General features: G+C 39.1%; 1 protein-coding gene across 1 annotated transcript in view; it reads right to left on the reverse strand.

Moving 5' to 3' along the window:
• Positions 1 to 23056, reverse strand: part of LOC139721747 (Fanconi anemia group M protein-like) — a 147067-nt gene that overhangs the window by 76890 nt on the left and 47121 nt on the right. The window contains exons 2-4 of the mRNA XM_071633068.1: positions 15122 to 15467; positions 7566 to 7684; positions 2187 to 2359 (exon numbers count right to left, since the gene is read on the reverse strand). Coding sequence (XP_071489169.1) covers positions 2187 to 2359; positions 7566 to 7684; positions 15122 to 15467 — 638 coding nt within the window. The remainder of the gene's footprint in view (positions 1 to 2186; positions 2360 to 7565; positions 7685 to 15121; positions 15468 to 23056) is intronic.

Here is a 23056-nt window from a genome sequence, read left to right on the forward strand (position 1 = left end):
GTATTATTTTGTACTTTATGACAGAGACCGTACTTCACAATCTTCAATAATGGACTTATCGGTTTTTGCGAACAAACTCTTCAGTTCAAAAACTATATCAGACAACACTGGCATTGATATGAGAAATAGCTGAAGAGAGTAAAATTTTGTTGGAGGTAATATTAAAAAATGAAAGCATTCAAGGATTCAAAGTGTGAAATGCTTTTTGCAGCACCTACGTATTTTGTATACAGTCGTAACACTCCTCGAGTTATGTGGGTTGAACAGTATGATAATAGACGTGCTCTGATTAAACATGCCGTTGACTTCATGACTTTTACTTTCTTTACTTGTTTTTGAAAGATCCTTACGAAAAGATATAAAAAGAAAGGCGCTTTCGCAGTAAACATATTTTAAGTTGGTCTAATATACACTGTACGTACTGAAACGCCTCGGGAGATACTATAGTTCCCACATGCCTGTGTCAGCAGTACACACTCACACATTAGTAAGCAACCACATGCTAGTGCAATGATGTGCATGTAAAATGTTTTATTTTTAGCATACCTGAAATGTGATTGGCCAAGGAGAGCGTATCCTCCCCGGAGAAGGTTTTCGAGCAATGCTTGTTAGAACGTGGCACTTTGGCATTTAACCCGTGTTTTATGGAATCCGTGGAATATAATCTTCGCCGGCGAACACCCGGGCGCGCCTGGGGAAGGTCTGTTAAGACGGGGCTAGTGAGAACGTGTATTCCCCGGGGAAGGTTCGCGAGCAATGCCTGTTAAAACGGGGTACTCTGTGTTTCATGGAATCTGTGGAATGTATATCTTCGCCGGGCGCGCCCTGGGAGAAGGTCTGTTAAGACGGGGCTTGAGATATGGCAGAAGAAGTGAAATTATGCATTTTCACTTGATTTTTGACCTTTTAACAATTGACCTTTTGGCAAAAACAAAAACAAAAAACAAACCCTTCCCAAAGACATCTCTATTAGGTAACACATGTATACACCAAAGTTCAAGAAAAGTCCTTCAGGCATTACATATGATATGGGAAAAATTGTGAAATTTTTGAGGAGTTGACCTAGACCTGTGACCCTTGAAATTTGACCCCATGACCCCAATATTCCAAAGATAATCACTGCTAGCCAGTACATGCATATATGTACTAAGTTCCATGAATGTACCTCAAACCATTACCGAGATATGGACAAAAAAGTGAAATTTTAACATTTCACTTGACCTTTGACATCAAGGCCCAAAACTTGCTCTCGAAAATCTTTATTGGGTAATAAATTTATACACCACGTTTCAAGAAAATATTTTCAGGCATTGCATACATATGGGGAAATAGTGAAATTTTGAGCATTTGACCTTGACCTTTGATATTGAGCATGTGCACCCAGAAGTTGATAGGCACAACTTCGCCCACTCATACATTATACATCCCATGTTGCATTAGGATACCTCAAATGGTTTTTTAGTTACGCTGTCCACAAAATTGATTACGGGCGGAAAGACGGACGGACACCCTGAAAACATAATGCCTCCAGCACCACTACGTGGCGCCACTTCTATTTATCATGCCTCCGCCACTTTGTGGCAGAGGCATAAATATAAAGAGAATTCCACAAAAATTCTTTCTCATGAAAGTTACATACATTCCATCAACTTGATACTGATAATGTCAAGGGTAGCACTTGTTCCCCCTGCTTTCTGAATGTGGTTAGTCAAGTGCTCTTTCACTATGCTAGAAAAGTGAATTTTTGTGAAATTTTCTTCATATTGTTGTCCACACATACACTAAGTCATAACCTCTAGCAGTCTCCTCATCCAGTGGTTCCAACACCAAAACTTAAAAAATTTGTAACTTTTGCGTCCATTGTCCGATTTTCCTAAAAAACTTTCACTGATGTGTTCTATTAATGTTGCTGCTTTCACTTAATCCACATTGCTCTTTGGGTTTGGGTTCCCTTTAAGTTACAGTCTGCTGCAATACCTGGAATATGTCTTGCCACATATTTGCACGATAGTGGTTGATTGTGTTTATTTTGAGTGATATTTGGCACTGAAAATACATGTAAACATAAATGTCAGCCAGCCAATGGCCAGATAATAGAGAGATCCGGTTATTCAATGGTCGTATAATTGAAGAAGGACTGTAGGATGTTTGAAAAATACATGAATATGGTGTATACAGCATCATACCTGGCAATAAGCATGGTTGCCAAGAGCCTTGTGGGCCTCATCCACCACCACACACTTCACATCCCCAGCTGGACATGCTCTCCTGCTCAAGTCATTGGTCATGACCTGGGGAGTCAAGAAGAAGACCCTCTGTTTCTGCCAGCTCTTCTTCCTCTCCACAGGAGGCATGTTTCCTTGTAGAAAAAATGGCAAAGAAAACGATGGCCAGGTATGATTTTCTTTGGTCGCTTACGTGTTCTTGGTTTTTTTTTAATCACTCTTAGAATTGATTAAAACAATGTCACAGATTTGAAAGCATTGAGGCACTTTTTCCTGTGACTGTATACAAATTATACTTATAATCACGGGTACTGGCAAGGCAGAGACAATGGCCCCATGGTATTTGGATTTTATTTTTGATAATTCAATTCAATCAATTGAATTATATCTTATTGTCCACTTAGAAGTTTGTTTTGTTTGCATGCATAAGACACATTACATTGGAACCTGGAGAATGAATACTAGCAATGAACGTATCTATACGTATGTATATGGATATGGCAGTCATATTAGGCATATACGATATAACATTAATATCAATATCAATATCAGAAGACACAAATACATAACCAGGGATCTCGCCGGCGTATATCACCCTTGTCGGCGCCGACAAGCGTGCGGTTTGAAGAAACAATTGCCGACAAGGGTAAAACTTGCCGACAAGGGTAACACCACGCGTGAGCTTGCCGACAAGGGTAACACCACGCATGAACTTGCTCGACGAGCTAAGTTCGGACCAATTTCTCGCCTTTTTCAGTCTTTATTATCTGGCTAGGAAAGAAGCTAGATGTTGAAAATAGCAGCAGTTTACAAGCACAAAAAGTTTTCCACGCAGTCACCGCACCGATCACGACAACTCGGCTCAACCAGGGAGGTGAGTCTCACCTCCCTGGCTCAACATAGCGACGTACTAGCTGCACATACTTAGTACACACAGGGAGCTATTAGCTCCTTGGTACACACCACATCACACACTTGCTTACTCACATGCGCTCTGATTCGGGATCCACACACACACACATGCACCATCCAGCCGGCCACACAGCAGCCTGTGTGTACGACGGTATTGTGAGAGGGAGAGATGTCAATCAAGGAAGTTTTATGAGTGTGTGCGCGCTGGTGAAGCAGTAATGTGATTGCTTACGAAAACACCGAACCTAGTCGGTGTGGAGCATGGGCACAAAGGAGATGTCGAAGATGCCACTCCTTCTATTTCCACCTCCCTGATGTACCATAAGGCTATCCCACCTCCCTGATGTACTGTAAGGCAACAGCACAGAGAGGAGACAGGGGAGCTCCTAACCAAACGAGTCCCTGGTAGAGCCGGCATGTTAACAAAGGAGCGCACGTGTGGCGCTGGTGGGGTAGAAAGGAAATTCAGCAGGGAACTACAGTTGAACCTCTCGTATCCGGACAAGTCGGGACCGGGGCTCATCCGGATAAGGGATTTGGCCGGATATGGGAGACTCAATGCTTTATACATGTACATATACATACACATGTACTGATGTAGCCCATTGTAGTACCACATGTAGTAATGTGTACACTGCAACCTTTTCATTGTTACACTCAGTAACAGACCCCAAAATAGAGGTTCGTGTTTGCAAGAATGAAATCATTTTCTTTTATAAATTCTTGGGATGATTTACCTAAATAATTATTAAGAAATGTATCAAGTAGTTCTTGAAAATAAGCAGTACGAGTCGACGAAACTACGCATCAAAATTCGATCATCACGGCTTGGTAAAGTCGACTGTAGGTCGCCATTGTTAGATTGAGTTGGGAATCTTCCTCTCCTCCCGAAATTATAAAAAAACTAGAAATGTCGCTATGGCGACTGACGCCTCCGCCATAATGCATGATTCTCCCAATAGGCGTATAGTACAATGTCTTCACAATGTGTGACCCATGACAGTTTCACATAACTGGCAAAATATTGAAATGACAGGTTTGTCAGAAATGTCTTGAACTGGGTTTGCTATAATCTTCTGAGAGTGCAGGCACACATATTTGGGGAATTGAGAATTTTTACGTGAATTCTGACAGATCTTTTTATAAGTTATGCATTGATTAATTTCCAAGGTATGAAGAAAGAGTGTAATGACAGTACAAAATATATTTTTTTATTTTTTCATTTTTTTATTCATTTATTTTTATTTTTATTTATTTTTATTTTTTATTTTATTTTATTTTATTTATTCATTTATTTTTTATTTTATTTTATTTTATTTATTCATTTATTTTTTATTTTATTATTATTATTATTATTATTATTGTTTTTTTTTTTTTTTTTTTTTTTTGGGGGGGGGGGGGGGGGGGCCTTTGACCTTCTGGCTGGAAATTTCCCAGAGAATCTCCATTAGGTAATGCATGTATTAAGTTTTGAAACTAATAATGCAAGCATTGCATATCCTAGTATATGAGGGAAATAGTAAAATTTTGAGGAGTTGACCTTGACATTTGACCCCTGACTATTGACCCATGACCCCTAAATTCCCTAGATAATCCCTGCCAGTCAGTACATGCCTGTGTACCTAGTTCCACGAAGATACATTGAACCATTTGCGAGAAAAGCGATATTGCAACATTTTCACCTAACCTTTGACCTTTGACCTTATGACATGAAACTCTCTCTGGAGAATCTTAAAGCAGTAGTACATGTTCACACCAAGTTTCAAGAAAATACCTTTGGGCATTGCATAGATATGGGGGAAATTGCAACATTTGTAGCATTTGACCTTGACCTTTTGACCTTTGGCCAATGTCACTACAATCTACTCAACTAATTGTCCCATCATACATCATCCTTGGACCAAGTTTGGTGAAAGCTGCTTCATCCAGTTTAGAGTTATCAGGTAAACAGATAAATTTTAGGATTTTACCTTGATCTTTGACCTTTGACCTCTGTCCGATTTCACTGAAAAACTAATCAAGTAATTGTCCCATCATACATCATCCTCAAACAAAGTTTGGTGAAATTTGCTCCATCCAGTCTTGAGTTATCGCGTAAACGGATACAATTTCATGATTTGACCTTGACCTTTGACCTTTAGCCGATTTCACCCAAAATCTTATCAAATAATTGCCCCATCATACTTCATACTTGGACCAAGTTTGGTAAAATTCCAATAAATATTACTCAAGTTATCGCGTAAACGAAAGCGGACGGACGGACGGACGGACAACCCGAAAACATAATGCCTCCGGCATCACTTCGTGGCGGAGGCATAAAAATCACGGCGAGATTGCGTCTGCATAATAGAGAGATCCGGATAAAGGGAGGCCGGATAAGAGAGGTTCAACTGTATTGGTCCCCGAAAAAGCACTTTCTGACTTTGGACAAGTCCCCAAAACCTAACAAAGGTGTGGGCACAAATTATAAATAAGAAAGGCAAAGATACATCTCACTACAGGATCAAGACGAAAGGTTCAAATTCACAAGAATTTTGGAGCGTTCAAGAAGAGCACAGGGTGACTATGGCGCGATGGAGGAAAGAGGAAGTGTTGGGGGTTGATGGGGCTGAGGTTAGGGGGCACGCTAGTCTTGCTCACAGTCCTTTTCTATTTTGGGGTCGATTTTAGTTGTCTCCACCCTATGTTTCTTTTCATTTTTGGGCAATGGGCGGCTGCATCCGGAGGATACAGCACGAGTTAAGAGATAAGCAAAAGGCGGAGTTATTCCCAGTAGTATATTATCAATATGACTTTAATATTACACGATATTTGCGTCACTGAGAAATCACAAGTAAAATCTGATCAATTCACCTCACCAATTTTTGTTCCGGAACAGCTGTCTTTTTTTTGAGCCGTAAATCACTACAAAAAGTCCTTCAACTATCAACTTCAAACTTATATCAACTATGTATCATGTCATAAAGACGACAAATGTAATGTATCAACGTGATCAGTCATTTGTGATGTCAGTATGATGTCAATATCTGAAATCAATTTACCAATCGTTTCTCCATAATGGAACAGAATTTTTCACTGAAATTTCCAAGACATATAGTTCAAGTCAAAATCCACCCATTCATGTCATTACAGGTTTTATGAAATACAAATGCAAGTACATTTGTGTTGATTCATGATACCCTCAACATCACTTTTGCAGTGAAATGAATATCTAGAAACATTCCATATATTTTTGAATAGTTTTTCTTCCTTTTTTTCTTCAGATTACTAGGATACGCCCACAAAAAACCTTCCATTCTTGTTGTGACCTCATCTGACAATCATTGCTAAAGTACATTTAAATATAAAAATTAACAAAAGACATAGGAATGCACTCTCCGCGAGAGCGAGTATAACTTGCATACGTAGTTCTAAGTTAATCTGAGTCAGATGTAGGGTATAATTGATAGGGGTTGGGGTATTTGGGTGTGGGTGATATTAATGTTCATCGAGTGATTTCATTTTACTGTTTTCAGGGATTTTTAAAATTTTTTTTTAGGGGGATTAAATAAAGCAGTTGTGTGTATGTTTGAATATATATTTTACTATTCACAATCCATCAATTTTGTAATCTTTCTTTGATTTGTGTATTACCGGTACTTACTTTTTTTTTGGGTATTTTTGTGCATATTCTTTAATGTGAAATGGAGAAGACACTAACGGACAAACAAACAAATCCCTGTCAGTACTTTGGAAGGAAAACGAACAGGGAGGCAAAAGCAGAGGAGAGAGAAAATAAAAGAAAGAAATGGAACATGGGGAAACCTCACGTGATGACTTGAAATGACACTTTCATTGTACACACAAACTGGCATATAGTAACTGCAATCGCAATAATTACGCAATACACGAAAAGCATGCAGTCATCACTTGGAGAACCCATATGCCACACATAACTTTGCATTGGAAACTGTGTACAGTGCAATGATGGAGCTATGCCCGTATATAATGTACAGTAGCACCTTTGGCGAACTTGGGGTAAACCGACGTACTACAAAGTACATACTGCTATGCGTATGCTCAGAAGAGGGATCAGCAGGTTTGCAAACGTAATGCTCAGGAAGTTAAAAGGCAAATCACAGCATTTTCCTGTTTCACAGATCCCAATGTGCAGCATTTTCCACTGCACTGCAGTGGATTATGTTACCTTTTTATTTTGTATGTTTACTATTGGCAGTGATTATGACATAATGGTTGGACATATATTGTATATTCACATTACAAAAATTATCAGAATGTTCAGTTTTCATGGTCTCAAATCCTCAAAAATCAGAACGGTTCCAATTTAACTGGACTGGTTGGCAAGTATGAATAAGTGATCACAATACACAATCAATGATAAAACACAATACAAGCACCAAAAGAGCAATCACCAGCATTATATTGTACCTGTCATTTCTGCCATATCACACTGGGGGATGCCCATGATGTTGAAGCAGGCTTCTATCTGCTGGAAGACAAGGGGCTTTGTTGGAGCCATGAAGATAATCTTGCCCTGTGGATACCACCTGCAATGACAAAAGGGCAGTGAATACAAAATCTATTGATACATTTTTTTTTTTTGCATCACCGATATGAAGAAATTGGTGATATTCTCTGTCGTTAAGGAAATGCTTATACCTATTGATAACCCTACAGGAATGAAGAAAAAATGTGAACATGACAAACTGCCACCTTCAGATAGGAACATCATAGGTTAAGGTTAAGAATGGTGAAAAAAAAAAATTGACTACTGACAATGCATTACACTTCAAACACAGTAGCTAGCATGCTGCTTATTAAATATGCCATTTATTTTCCGGTACATTGTATGGAAATTCATGAATGCAAATTTGTTTTCCTTTCTGAGGTTCATTTTTTAATTACCATTAGTCTAAGTTCTGTCCAATTTTGAGCTATAACACAGTTTTGCCGTGCTTGAGTTTGTGTGAAAGTTGCGAGTACCATGTCATGATTGTGCTATGGAACTGGGTGTAGCTGAGTGCAGTGCTCTCAATAGGGAACTTCCGCTGCACGACGGGAAGACCAAGAGGATGCAGAAGCAATCAGCTGTGACAGTACCCCCACTCGGACTCCCGTTCCCATTTCTAAGCAGTTTTTCTTTTCTGTGTGGACACAGACATAGTGATTTTGGGTGATGTATGAAACATAAACTTTTGAGTGGTGTATGACCGACATGTATGACAAGATTGCTGATTGGCTGGCTGCTCAATCGTGTCCAACATTGGGATCCGACACTTTTTTGGCCGAGATCTGTTCTGGTTTTCCCTAGGATGGGAGGTTTTTCAAATTTGAGCATGCCCAGAAGCAAATTTGGCATACGGCATGCTCAACCAGTGAACATATCATGCTTGCGAAAGTTCCCTAGTCTCATCCAACACCACAGCACTATGTGGCTGCAGCCTCACTAAGCGATATTTGTGTGTGGCATACATGTACCTCTTAGTACCTTCCTATGGACATTTGATCTCATTTTTTCCCCATGAAGTTATAAAATAATCTTTTTGTAGGGTTGCATGAATGTCTCAGATACATATGTAAAATCGACTTATATTGTAGCTTTTATTTCAGGCTGATCAAAGAAAGAAATGTAGAACCATGACGTTGGAAATCATACCAAGGGTCTCACTTGAGACTAATTTCAAAAACATTCTTTCCCTGTTCATTCCCAGGCCGGTTTGACCTCCAGGAGTGCCAGTGTGCAGGATTCCTTTTGTTGGTCTTTACCCCACTGCCTTTACAAGTCTAGCACCTTGTTGGGATTTTTGTTGAATTGTTGTTGTCAAGTTAATCGAATGATATGAATGAGATACCTGTGTATGTCTACTCGTGCCTGTTGTTATTATCTTTCTTTTCTCTAATTCCTCACTATGAAACCTCAAATGACACAGATATATTTCAGTTGTCGGCACATGATTCTTGATTGTGTCAGTGTATGGATCTTTTTTGTTCATGCAATATTGTAATATTTTAACATTATTTGTATCATATAAAAACAAATCAAGTGCCAAAATGTGTCTTACCCATTTGCATTAGAAGAAATCAATGTTTTTCTCCCTCCTGGAAGTTCATCGACCCCGCCTATGACCTTTGACCTTGTGGTAACTTCAACTAACCAAGGGACATTTACCAGCAAAGTTTGGTCACAAAACGGGCAGAGATCAAAAGTTATGAGCCATAATCAAAATGCGCCATATGCTCAAAGACTGAGGGAGTTAGCTGAAGTGACAATATGTTTGTATTCTTTTTAGTGAAAAATGTTGTTACCATGGCAACGCAATGTTCAACATCAACAGAAGATGTGTTCTGCACATCGATCCACATACTGTAGTGGTCACATGTCCATAAAATTCAAGTCAAATACTAAAAAACTCAGTGTTTCGTTTGTTGCGTGTTTGAAATAGGTAAGTCAAGAAATGGAACCTTAATTGTTGTATCCAGGGCCAAAATAAATAATATGTTGGTTTCCGGTAACATGACCTCAAGAACAGTGGGTCGGAAGGTAGGGGAAAAATTTTATTTTTCGAAAAATTTCACCCTCTGGTAACCAAACCTCTAGAATAGTGGGTCGGAAGGTAGGGAAAAAATCTTATTTTCCAAAAACAATTTACCCTATATTTTATTTTGTCTGTATTTGCTTCCTGAAGCACAACTAAAATCTGTGGGATAGGAAATCTGAAAAAAAGGGACATATAGCTGCCAACCGTTCCGAAAAATTTGTATTTGTTACAAAAAATCGAAGGGAATACGAAAATACAAATTCACAGTGGGAAAAAATGGGTGAAAAAATGGCAAATGCACATCGCATAACGGAGTGTGCCATGTTATCTGAACTCGGCTGGGATATCGATGCAATGCGTATGCACCGTTAAGCACTGAATAGAAAAGTGTGCGCACACGCAAGTCGCTGCTTGCATACTGTGTACACAGAATGGAACTTCGCGCGTGTGAATCCCTATCGCCTACGGACCCTGGATGTTTACATCAATCGCCGTGGTATCCCCATGTGTGGCCGGCCGCCTGGAGAGCGCGTACACTGAAGCCAGCTGCCACTACAGTATCCTACGTATTTCGTTTTGAGGCGGGGTAGAAGGCGTTCTGTTGTGCAATGTCTGCTTCTTTTTCTCTTCTTCTTCATCCGCTTTCCCCTTGCCTCCCAAGTACGAAATGATTTTTAGAGTGTGGTGTGTTTTTTTTTATAATGTTATTGCATCATTTTTCTGCAAGGAAGAGGTGAGTTTCTGTTCGTGTATTGATGTGCACTGCAGTATGTGCAGGTGAAAAGCGTTCGAACTATCTTTCCCGAGTATCGTGGAAACTCGATGTATTTCTAGGCCTATTATTAAAAGGAGATCTCATATAACAGAATACATCTATATAACAAACTTTTTTCCGGTCAATATGAAATAATTTCCTTTGTTTTGTATCATTTATTGACTTGATCCCTAGGATCTCATCGCAATACCGAGTTTCCAAAGTGTATTTATTTTCGCGTAGCTTTCGGTGCTGCAAACTTTTGCTAGGGCCTAAGCTTACTACTAAACTTCATTTTATTTCTGTCGTTTCTCACATCTCGTTTGGTACGATTTCTTCCATTTTATATCCGTTCCCTTTATATTTTGAAGTATTTAAACTTAATTCTTTCAAGTGTATCCACTGTTATTTTCGTAACGGCGATTTTTCCGCTTTGCTGCAATACTTTTTCGAATCCAAGTGACGGGAGTTTGATCCCAGCTGCTTCGATGTGCTTTGTGTTGTCTTTTCTAAATGCTTGTGTTGTTGGGAGGTGTTGATACTTTGTAGGTCCTATTTGTTATTTATTTTCCTAGGTGTTTATCTCGAGGGACTATGCGTGTTTCTTAATGTTGATAGGAAAAGGCTAAAATGATCTGAGTGATGTCTGATGGTGATGATGATAACTATGCTGGTGTAAAAAGACGGCTTGCTGTGAATGCTGAGCGTACGTGTCGCCTGTTTACTTCACTTTCCCTCTTAACTCTTCTTTCCACTCCCAAGAATGATAAAAAAGAAATTACATTCACCTCACAACAAAAAGAACCATGTGCTAGCAACCTTCGTAAAGTTAAATCTAACTGTTCAATACTATATAGTATCAGCAAAGAATATACAAGGGAAACACGAATGACAATAAATAAAAGCAAAGAGATTGTGTATGAAGTCTCTTGACACCCCATCCCTCTCCCCTTGTGGAAATTTCCACAAAAGCAGGTGCCACACCCAGGTGCGTGCCAGACGAAAGAATGCGCGTACTGAAATAAACAGCATGTAAATATCCTGGAAATATCGATCGAAGAACCAGCTCATTAGTTGAATTAAAGGAATAACTGCAAAGATATCATGATTCTATAGCCTTTCTTTTGGCGCATAGTAGGAAACATCGAACAGTCGATTATAGTGTACTTGATCAAATATCTTATGTTCCCTGACAATAAAGAAAAAAGGATTGATTATTCAGTCAATTAAAAATGCAATCACAGAAATAGATGAAAGGTCTCTTACGCCCATACAAATTCACGAGTAGGTCCAATGAGATGCAGTCATCACATGGTTAGACAGCAAAATAATGACAATTAATTTCAGTTCACGCTCATCAAAACTGCTTATTTTCAAAGTTTTGGCTATCAACATTTGTTTGTGGGTTTTTTGTTTGTTTGTTTGTTTTGTATGTTCTTCCCTCGTGAAAGACGTAATGGTTTCTTCGTATCGAACGTAAACTCCATGTTTACCGTAAACAAGCCATTCAGCTCAGCCTATGGCGCATTCGATCCATCGACCTTGCAGTACTAGTAACCTCTTAGGCAGGAGCACATGGCGCATTCCTTTAAACTTGAAAGTGAAACCACGTCGTGTTTGCATATCGGCGCTTCCACACACAGCGTGGCATTTTGCGATCATCGTTATAGCCGATTCCAGTCAGGGGGGAAAGGAATTGGAATACTTCGGAAAATATTGATGTTTAAAATCCAATAAAATGAAAAAGCCTGAAAACAATGCATGATTATGTTTTATAGTAAACAATAATTGGAAACACTGAACAGAGTTTTGCATTCGCTCACACAGAAGCTCTCTTGAGAAGATGAAAGCATTCCCCCTCCCCTGCTAGATAGTGGAAGCTTCCATTAGACCTAGCTCTGCAGCATACGTTACAGGAATGTATGCAAGTCGTACAATATTGCAATGCACACACAGTCATCCAAATGCATTTTATACCGTACACACATGCATTGTGCAAAAAATGTATCGGGTTCGCTATATACGGTACTTCGCAGTAAATTGCGAGCAGTACAACGTTGTAGTGTAGTTGTACTTGTGCGCGCTGGTGCAATTTCTTCTGCCATTCTTCGTATGGATCAAAAATTTCTATTGAAAGTCTTGGAGATAGATTGCTTACACGGACGGACTGCTGATGCTATTTTTTCTCTAGATGAGGATTTCTTACACGGACAGACTACTGAAAATTTTATTTTCCTCTATAATGAGGATAAAATTTACCAGGTCGGCACCTTTTGGTCGGGTCGGTCGGGTTACCGGAAACCAACATATTATTTATTTTGGCCAAATCAGATTGCATATCATATGTTTTTCTTGATCATGATGTACCGAAAGTGTCCTCGTTATAACCAGAATCTCGTTGTAACTCGATTCATTCTGCTATAGGTTTACACGCAAAGGAAAATGGGACTGACGCGAACACCTCATTAAAAGCAATTCCTCGTTATAACCAAACTCATTATAATGGGGTTTCACTGTATTTCAATTATGGCCTGGTACCATATGGCCACTATATACCGGTACATAAGCTTTAAAATGAGTTCTGGTCAAAGCTATAGAATACCATGGCCTTGCCACAATATTCCATTTTTTTTTTCATTTTTACAGGTGCTTAGAGGAAGGGCCCTCACCTACTGGTCATATTTGTGAAATTTAATATGTTGGCATTCCCTTAATGACAGGCAAAAGAGCTAGAATTATGGGTTATGCCTTTCCAAAAAGTTTTCAGGGTTTGAGTGTTGGATTATTTTTATCTTCATCTGCAAGGAATGCGACCAGCATCCTTGACGTTGCCACTACAAAGAGAAGTTGCTATTATTTTTCTGTGGCAGTTCAGGGATCCCCTTTCAAAATAGATTATCATAATTCAGAAAGGTAAATTCAACAAAATAATGATAATGAAGATCACTCCTATTCTGGATGAAATACAATCAATTCTGTCACATTTAACAGAGTTTGTAGTAGCTCAGGATGGCATTAATTTAATATTATCGAAATTGTGCAAGAGAGTTCAATTTAAAAATCCTGTTAGGAAATTTTATGTGCCACCATTGTGAAATTTATGCCATATAGGGAATATGATTGTCCTGGTGACGCCGTGTAGGGTACAAGTATATTTTACAGGTGCGACACCATTATCAGGGTGTTTGGTGTGCTATAGTACACCATTCGTGACGCCATTTAGGCATTAGGGTCCATTATATTGTAAAGTGGATGGGTATCACATGATTTGCCCAATACTCATTGGTCTAAAGACTAGGTTGCTACCACGTTGCAACTCTAGTCTCGGCAACGTCTTTATGACCTCTCCTGGAGACAAGCCTGGTTTCCAAGGAGTCGTAGGGGAATTGAATATGTTTTACTTGTTATTGTTGCTGTTGTTGCAGAGACCATTCCTGGCTTTCAGCTGGTCCTCGAGACATCTCCGCGACTATCACTTCTGGCCACGTTGTGGAAACTGAGTCATGTCTGCAACTTCTGCGAGACATCCCAGAAACCTTGTGGAGACCCATGACCACCTTATGGTGACAACATGGAGAATTTGCGGAGATGTTTCGAAAACTAAGAAGGCGTCTCTGATAAATTCCTGTGACTGCAAAAGTTGCGCCGACACCCCCTTGACTTCCAAGCAAATAAGTTATCCCAGTGTCTGGAGATGTCTCGGATTCCCTTTTTTTGTGAAAACGCAGAATGCTGAAAAAGCTCCTTTTGAGCGGATAGGGTGTTTTCTGATGATCTGCTCCACGTTATGAAAAGATGATGCCTACCCTTGTTAACACTGGCTGCATCACAAACCTTGCTGCATTTCAACCCTTGCTGCACATGAGCACATTTATTACCTCCGGCTGCACGTGCACAGACTCTATACTGTCAAGGAACTCAGGGTACAGAAGGATAGTTGATAATGTGTTGAGTGAGCTCGGGTATGCTGACCCATGCTGCCTATGCATGACACATCAAATTCTGAAGTAATGCCACACCCTGTTGGCCTGTGGGAGAGAGGTATGCTATTTAAAGAAAAGGGCTGGAATGGCCTTTATCTCTCCACTACCAGGACAAAAAACAAAAAACAAACAAAAATCTGCATTTGCTTACTCCAGAGCACTTTAGGGAAGGTGAAAGTAATTTTCCCTATGTGGCAATGAAAGATTCCATGGCCACTCAACATGCTTTGAATGCATCTATTTTCATGTCATTGCTGATGTCCAGCTTACCAAAGTTTACACAAGTTCACGCGTGGTATTACCCTTGTCTGCAGGTTTTACGTTTGTTGGTAATTGTCTCTTCAAAGCGCATGCTTGCTGGGGCCAACAAGGGTGATATATGCTGGAGAGATCCCTGCAAAATAGTACTATATTCTGTGAAAAATACTTCAGTTTTTACCTTGGTTAATGCACTATCGCCCTTGATCCTGCGTATTACCTATCTTGTCCCAGTGATGAGATCAAATCTTATTTGATATTGATAAACAAGTTATCTGATAATAATCTTACTGCAGTATGATCTTTTCCATATGCTGTCTTCTTTATACATGTTTGCCATTTTGTTTTCCTCTTTTCCATTTATAAGTAAAATATTAGAATAGAGTGCCTAAAATTGATCATTTTATTCTGATTCTCTCACATTGGCTAATGTAATGACATGCAGCTCACCGATAGAAGTTGAACATGACCACTGCAGCTATGAATGTTTTGCCGAGACCAGTTGGAAGCGTCACCAAAGTATTCTTGAAGAGTGCCTGCCTGATTATGTTGAACTGGTAGTCCCTCACAGGATAGTTGGTGGGATAAATGTAAATGTGTCCTGTGGAGACATCAAACCCTGGCAGCTTCTCCAGGGGTGTTCCATGAGGAGGTCCTGAATCATGTACACTAGAGATGGATGTACATGTAGCTGGCCAGTTAGCTGAAGATGTTCCATCCATTCCTTCACTCTCCCATTCCTCACAGGCTGCGAGCAGCATCTCCTCATCAAGTTCATCATCCATGGCATCACCACCTGTGGATAAATGCATGCATGCATACACACACACACACACACACACACAAAGACCAATTACTGAAAATGTGTAATTTCAGAGTGTGGAATGTCATGGAATGTATTACAAAAATAAAAAGAATACATATTAGTTCACAATATTGTGTACTATACAATACAATACATATGAAGTTAGTAACACATTAACAGACAGAAATTAAGAGCACATGAGTTACATGTATCTCACCAGCCCAAGTGCGAAAAAAAAGGAAAGAAAAGAAAAAACTAGAACTATCACTCAATGTGATTAATACCCCCACCTAACACTGAGGGAGATAGCTCAACTAGCGATGATTGCTTTGTATGTTTAAAAAACAACAACAACAACAACAACAACCAATGACATGACAACGTATTGTTCAACATGTAAATGTATATTTTGCTCACTGATAGTCACATGTGCCATATCTCAAGTCAAGTGCTCAAAACCTGAGTGAGTGAAGTAAATAAATCAGCAATTTCTATGATTTTCATTAAAAAATGCTGATACCATGGCAAAATATGAAATTTGCAAAATATCAAGTCAAGTACTCAAAAGCTCAGGGAGTTAGGTGAATTCAAAATATTACTGTATGATTTTCATTCAAAATATGCTGTTACCATGGCAACACATTTCCCCACAATGATGAAAGATCTATTTTGCACAGCTAGGTAATATGGTGGTAACAGGTGCCTAATTTGAAGCCAAATGCTAACAAAATGAGTTTGCTGAATTCCAATTTTTTATAATTTCCAATCAAAATATACTGTTACCATTGCAACTCAATGTTCAACAGTAGGGAGCTTTAGATTTTCGGGACGGGGGACGTTCAGAGGAAAAAAACCTATTCTGAGCATGCGCAGAAGCGCGCGTCAAGTTGATCTATTTTTAGCTTGCATCGCCTGAGTTTTTCACTACGTGTACTGGGCTATTTTTACGTCAGCACAGTTTGCAACGTAGAGAACTACTTCATGCACCGATCATATGGGGGCGCCATTTTATTTTTTATAGGTTGCATCCTAGTGTAATCTAAAGCTACTTTTCAACATGATGCAGGGGAGAGGAGAACGTCCAGTGCAAGCTCGTCTCAAATGTCTGCGCGTCAAAATCTAAAGCTCCCTAATGACGAAAGATGAAGTTTGCACATCTTTGTACTATAGCCGTCACATGTGCCAAATTTCAAGCCAAATGCTCAAAGACTGAGGGAGTTAACTGAATTCATAGTATTCTTTTAATGATTTTCATTGAACATATGCAGTAGCTACATGTATGGCAACACATTGTTCAACAATGGTGAAAGAATAAGTTTGTACATCTATGTACCGTTGCTATCACATGTGCCAAATTTCAAGCTAAGTGCTCAAAGACCGAGAGAGAAAGCTGAATCCACAATATTTCTGTGTGCTTTTTAGTAAGAAAATGCTGTTCCTATGGCAACCTATTGTTAAAAAATGACACATCTACATACTATAGTCGCCACATGTGCCAATTTTCAAGCCAAATGCTCAAAGACTGAGGAAGATATCTAAATCCACAGTATTTTTGTATGATTTTTATTCAGAACATGCTGTTACCATGGCAACACATTGTTCAACAATGACAAAAGATTCAGTTTGCACATCTGTGTACTATAAAGGTCAAATGTTCCAAATTTTTCAAGCCAAATGCTCAAAGACCGAGGGAGATATCTGAATCCACAGTAGTTTTGTATGACTTTCATTTAGAATATGCTGTTACGATGGCAACACAATGATGAAAGATTAAGTGTATCTGCACCCTGAAATTTATTTCTCTGACATTGTAGGTTGTTGTACTGGTAATATCCCTATCAAATATAAGAGTGCAAAGTTACTCACATACAGAGATATAGCAATATATAAAAAGAAATAGAGCAATCTCTAAAATGCCAAAAATTACATGTGCCTTGATCTAAGAGTAGTCGCCTGGAGTTATCGACTGCATTCGATTTAATTTAATAATATGATAATTTTTTGTACAATCAGTGTGCTACGATACTAGTGCTCTCAAAACACGCAAACGCACGCAAATGTTCACGTACGCAGCTAGATTGATGCTGCCGTGCCACGCCGCCGGGCCACCAGGTAGCCAGCCGCGGCAGCATCTACTCATGTGGATGCATATCCGGCTCGAGAGCTAGAGAGAGCCAGCGCGTGAGGCCGGTGCGGCATGCATGCAGTGGACCGGCCCAGCATCTATGTACAGACTCCCAAAGCTGTAGTCCTTTAGTACTACCTATAGCTAGTAACTGTGCACTCTTGAAATAAAATTGCAAGACGCTCCGACGATGGAAAATCTGATACTGAACACAGTCCCGGTCATATGAATTTTTGATTCAGTGCGCTTGTAACAATTTTAATTAGGGTGGCGGTATTCGGGCACCTTACTACAGTACTGTTAGACATCTGACGTTATAGTAACTATACACAGCCTAGTCGCTGTTGCACAGCGTCTGGTCGGGCTAACGTTATAGGGGTTTAACGTTAGACATTCAGATCTAATCATTGATAGGTCTAGTACCTAGGGCTAACCCTGTTACTTATCTAAGTACCAGGTACTAGATCTACTAGACCTCTAGACCACACAACAGAGTATTCATCTAACGTTAGAGTTAGACCTAACGTTATCTAGATCTTCACGGGTTAGTGACAGTTAGTGTTTCTGAAAAAAAGCCACCTTCGTTTAATATGACTAATTAGTTTTGCGCCCTCTCTCCCTGCTGCACTTTACCACCCGGTCCGGCAGCGTATTGATCCAGATCCAGATCCAGATACTCTAGTAACTATTCTAGTGACTATCACTTAAAGTGCCAATTTCAAATTTTCATCATTCATCATGAGTTATGGCTGTCTACCTCAGTAACTTACTGTTGAGTCTACTCACAAGACACTTGATGAGAACTGAGGGAATACAACGTAGCATGCAAATTCAGCCTGATTCTGGTGTTCTGATGATGATGTTCTGTATACAGTCCAATAAATGTCAATGATGTGTGAAGGCGGAATGGCTGTCAAAAGTCAGCTGGCCTGAAGTGTTCTTCACACAACCTTGCATTGTTTTACAAGCCGGTCCCGGTCCACTGTCATACCAGCAGAACAATATGCCGTTTCAAGTCTGTCATACCATTTTTGGAACAGCTCAGGACATTTCCTCTGATCCGTAAATTTGAATGTCGCAAAGTTCAGAGTGGAGTTCCGGCAAAGTGGTGCAACGCAGATAATAGGCATATTTAACGTAAACCAAGAGTCAATCGAGTCGTGATCGGCAAACGCAAACTAGTTATTTATACTGGGTGCATCATCCGGCAGGCGGGCCGGCCAGGCCGGGCTAGCGCTGCTACGATGCTGTCTAGTTCGGTGCATGTCACGTTATATGGGCATTAAGGCACACGATACCGATAGACAGTATTCGATGTAGCTGTGTGCAGACGGAGGCAAACGAAGGAAACATGCACACACCGATGTCGACGCGCAGCTACTATTTTCAGATTTGGCTACTATTGCAGCGCGCACTAGTGCGTCCTGATTTATCAAAATTAATATTTCACAATTTTGGACATTTTCTGTGATGGGATATAATCTTCTCTGGAGTTCTTAAGACATGCTCTCACACCTCTCAAAAATAAACTTTAAGTTTGCACATCTATGTACCATAGTGGTCACATGTGCCAAATTTCAAGCCATATGCTCAAAGACCAAGGGAGTTAGCTGAATCCACAATATTTTTGTACAAGCAGCACCCGTGGAAATCCATGGGTCTGAGGGCCTCATATCTTTTTAGTTCATGCATATTTCTTTTGCCCTGTTTTATAAGTTAACTAGAAATGTCGCTATGGCGACTGATGCCTCCGCCATAATGCATGATTCTCCCAATAGGTGTACAGTGCAATGTCTTCATAATGTGTGATGACAGTTTCACATAACTGGCAAAACATTGAAATTCCAGGATTGTCAGAAATATCTTGAATGTTCACTTTCCTTGAACTAGGTTTGCTATAATTGTCTATCAAAGAGTGCAGGTATATGTATTTGGGGAATTGAGGATTTTTACTTTTAAGACTTCTGACTGACCCTTTTATAAGTTTATGCATTGAGTAATTTTCAAGGTATGAAGAAAGAGTGTAATTACAGTATAAAATAGATTCTTTTTTTGCATTTAAACCTGGCCTTGACCCTTAACCTTTGACCTTCTGGAAGGAAATTTCCACGAGAATCTCGATTAGGTAATAAAAAAAGTTTTAAAAATAACTAGAACCGTAATTTGTCAACACTGACAAATTAGGTGATCCGATCTCTTCGAAAATCAATGATTTGAGTCCTGATCCCAATAGACCATATGACCATACCGGTTTCATTTGTGTCGAGGAGACATTGGCCGTGTGATGTTTGGATTCTCATTTAGAAAAGGAAGTCAGACTTGCCATCTTTGGTACCGAATTCCGTATCCACTAACGAAGATACAGACTGAAGTATATTTGACCTTTGACCCCACTTTGCACACCCAAGATGGCATCTGAGCAAAAAGTGGTTATTTAGTGAAGTGATTATTGTAACATGCCCTTTGCGTGTGCAAAATATGGAAAAGACAGGACATGTATTCACCAAGATACAGGATGAACAATTTGTGACCTTTGACCCTAATTTACCTACCCAAGATGGTGTCCGATCAAGTAGTTGTTATTTTATGAAATAATGTACGTGACATGAACTAAACATGTGCAAAATATGGGGGTGATAAAGGCTGTTTTTCTTGAGTTATTGCAAAGAAAGTTTCAGAAAAAAAATCATAAAACATCGAAGATAAGCTTTAATTTCAACCAAGTTTTTTGACATGATGCCGACGTTGTATGAAGAAACGAATTTCACATTACGATAGCTCAAACTCTCAGCTACAACATAATAAAATCTGGGAGAAATTCACTGAAGGGTAAGTGAGCTAGTTCTCGATAAAGACAACCATGTCAATTTTCACATCTAGAAAAATTCCCTCCCATAGAGATAACACGTCATAACGAAGAAGGAAAAAAAGTACATATGACCTTTGACCCCACTTTGCACAGACAAGATGGCATCTGAGCAAAAAGTGGTTATTTTGTGAAATGATTTTTGTAACATGGTCTTTGTGTGTGCAAAATATGGGAAAGATAGGACATGTATTCACCAAGATACAAGATAAAACATTTATGACCTTTGACCCTAATTTACATACCCAAGATGGTGTCTGATCAAGTAGCTGTTATTTTATGAAATAATGTACGTGACATAAACTAAACATGTGCAAAATATTATGCTGATAGAGCTTGTTTTTCTTGAGTTATTGCAAAGAAAGTTGCAAAAAGAAAGGGATATCTCAATACATCGAAGATAAGCTTTAATTTCAACCAAGTTTTTGGACATGATCCCGACATCAAATGAAAAAATGAAGGGCACATTGACGATAGCCCAAAGTCTCAGCTACAACATACTAAAATCTGGGAGAAATTCACCGAAGCATAAGTGAGCTAGTGCTCAAAAAAGACAGTCATGTCAATTTTCATTTCCAGAAAAACTGCACTCCCATAGAGATAACACGTAAACTGGTCAAATTCGACAAGGTTACTTTCAATTCATTTTTATGAGGTCATGCTGTCATTCAATCAAAATTGTGTTATTACACATGGCTCGACACTAACTTTTTTGTTTGGTGGCCCCTATGGGGCCACCAAAATCCTAAATTTCAAATTTTTGGTGGCCCGACAGAAAAATTTGGTGTCCCGAAAAAAAAAACAATAAAAAACATTAAAAGTCCTTTTTTTATGAGTCAAATATTTAAGATTTATGATAGTAAGAATTAGAAGTTGGACATATCTACTCATAAATAAACTTCAACAAACTTGCAACACTCACTCTCAGGCATTCATTCAGTCCTTTTCATCCATCCTTTGAACAAATTTAATTGCTAATTTCCGTCGCAAAAAGTTACGAATTTATTGACATACTTTTCAAAATATTTTGGTGGCCCGAGGCGGGCCATCAAATTTGCCCTTTTTTGAAATTTGGTGGCCCGACTTTCATTTTTGGTGGCCCCGGGCCACCGGGCCACTGTAAGTGTCGAGCCCTGTTACATAACTGATAGAACATTAAATTAGCTACAACATACTGAAATCTGGGTGAAAATTGACCAAGGATAAGTGAGATACGCTCGAGTAAACTTGAAATTTGATGACGTCATTTTGAAATTTTACTTTTTTTACTTTATTAAGAAATTTGATATCTTTTCATCATTTTTCCAGCATCGTCAACCCACGGAATGACATGTACAATTCATCAGCTTTCAAAATATGTCAAGAAAATGGGGGGTCTTCGTCCATCCTGGTGAGTAAATTCGGATTTAAAATTGGCGGTTTTTTGGCATTGTTGCACTGTATATCGCCATTGACGCGAGCGCGGAAGTTCAACTTTCAAATTTGAGCTCGATTTGAGCATACAAATATTTCAACGCGCACGTACGCGCACGTTTCAAGAGAAAATTTGAATTTTGAGAACATGAGTAGAATGCGCATCAGTTGAAATATATGTGACGTAAATTTCATTGAAAAACTCTATTCCATTAATGAGATATGATTGAGAATGTGTTTTCATATAATGACGTCATAGTGACGTCACGATCGACCAATCACAATGATACATTAGATTTGTCGTCTTTGGGACATGATACATATATGGTATGAGTTTGAAGTTGATACTCTGAGTACTTTCTGAGTACGTAGATACACAACTTTTGTCCAGAAATAAAGAAAGAAGAAGAAGACTAGAACCGGAATTTGTCAACACTGACAAATTAGGTGATCCAATCTCTTTGCGTGTGCAAAATATGGGAAGGATAGGACATGTATTCACCAAGATGCAGGATGAAACATTTATGACCTTTGACCCTAATTTACATACCCAAGATGGTGTCCGATCAAGTAGTTGTTATTTTATGAAATAATGTACGTGACATGTACTAAACATGTGCAAAATATGGGATTGATAGCCATTGTTGTTGTTCATCTATTGCACAGAAAGTAGTAGAAAGAAAGAAAAATAAAGAAAAAATTATGTTATTTTATAGAAATTTGAAGGAGAAGCATAAAAAAATTAGAAAAAGAGAAAGTAAGGAAAGGGAGATTAAGATTAACTACAGAAAAAGAAGAAAAAAAGTGTTTAAAAAAATTAAAAAAAAATATTGGCAGGGGTGAACCTCGAACCAGGGACCTTAGGATTACGAGTCGGATGCGCTACGCAATGACCTATTTCATTCTCCATAGGCCCTGTGTATTAAGCAAAATGACGCTGCATCGAAGCCTCGTTCCATTTTCAACCAAGTTTTTCGACGTGATGCCGACAATGTATGAAAAAAAGGAGGGCACACTTACGATAGCCCAAAGTCTCAGCTACAACATACTAAAATCTAGGAGAAATTCACTGAAGCATAAGTGAGCTAGTGCTCCAAAAAGAGAGTCATGTCAATTTTCACTGCCAGAAAAACTGCTCTCCCATAGAGATAACATGTAAACTGGTCTAATTTGACA

The sequence above is a fragment of the Diadema antillarum genome, unplaced genomic scaffold, assembly GCF_040938485.1.
Source record: "Diadema antillarum isolate AM-2024a unplaced genomic scaffold, OU_Dant_1.0 scf00000149, whole genome shotgun sequence".
NCBI lineage: Eukaryota > Metazoa > Echinodermata > Echinoidea > Diadematoida > Diadematidae > Diadema > Diadema antillarum.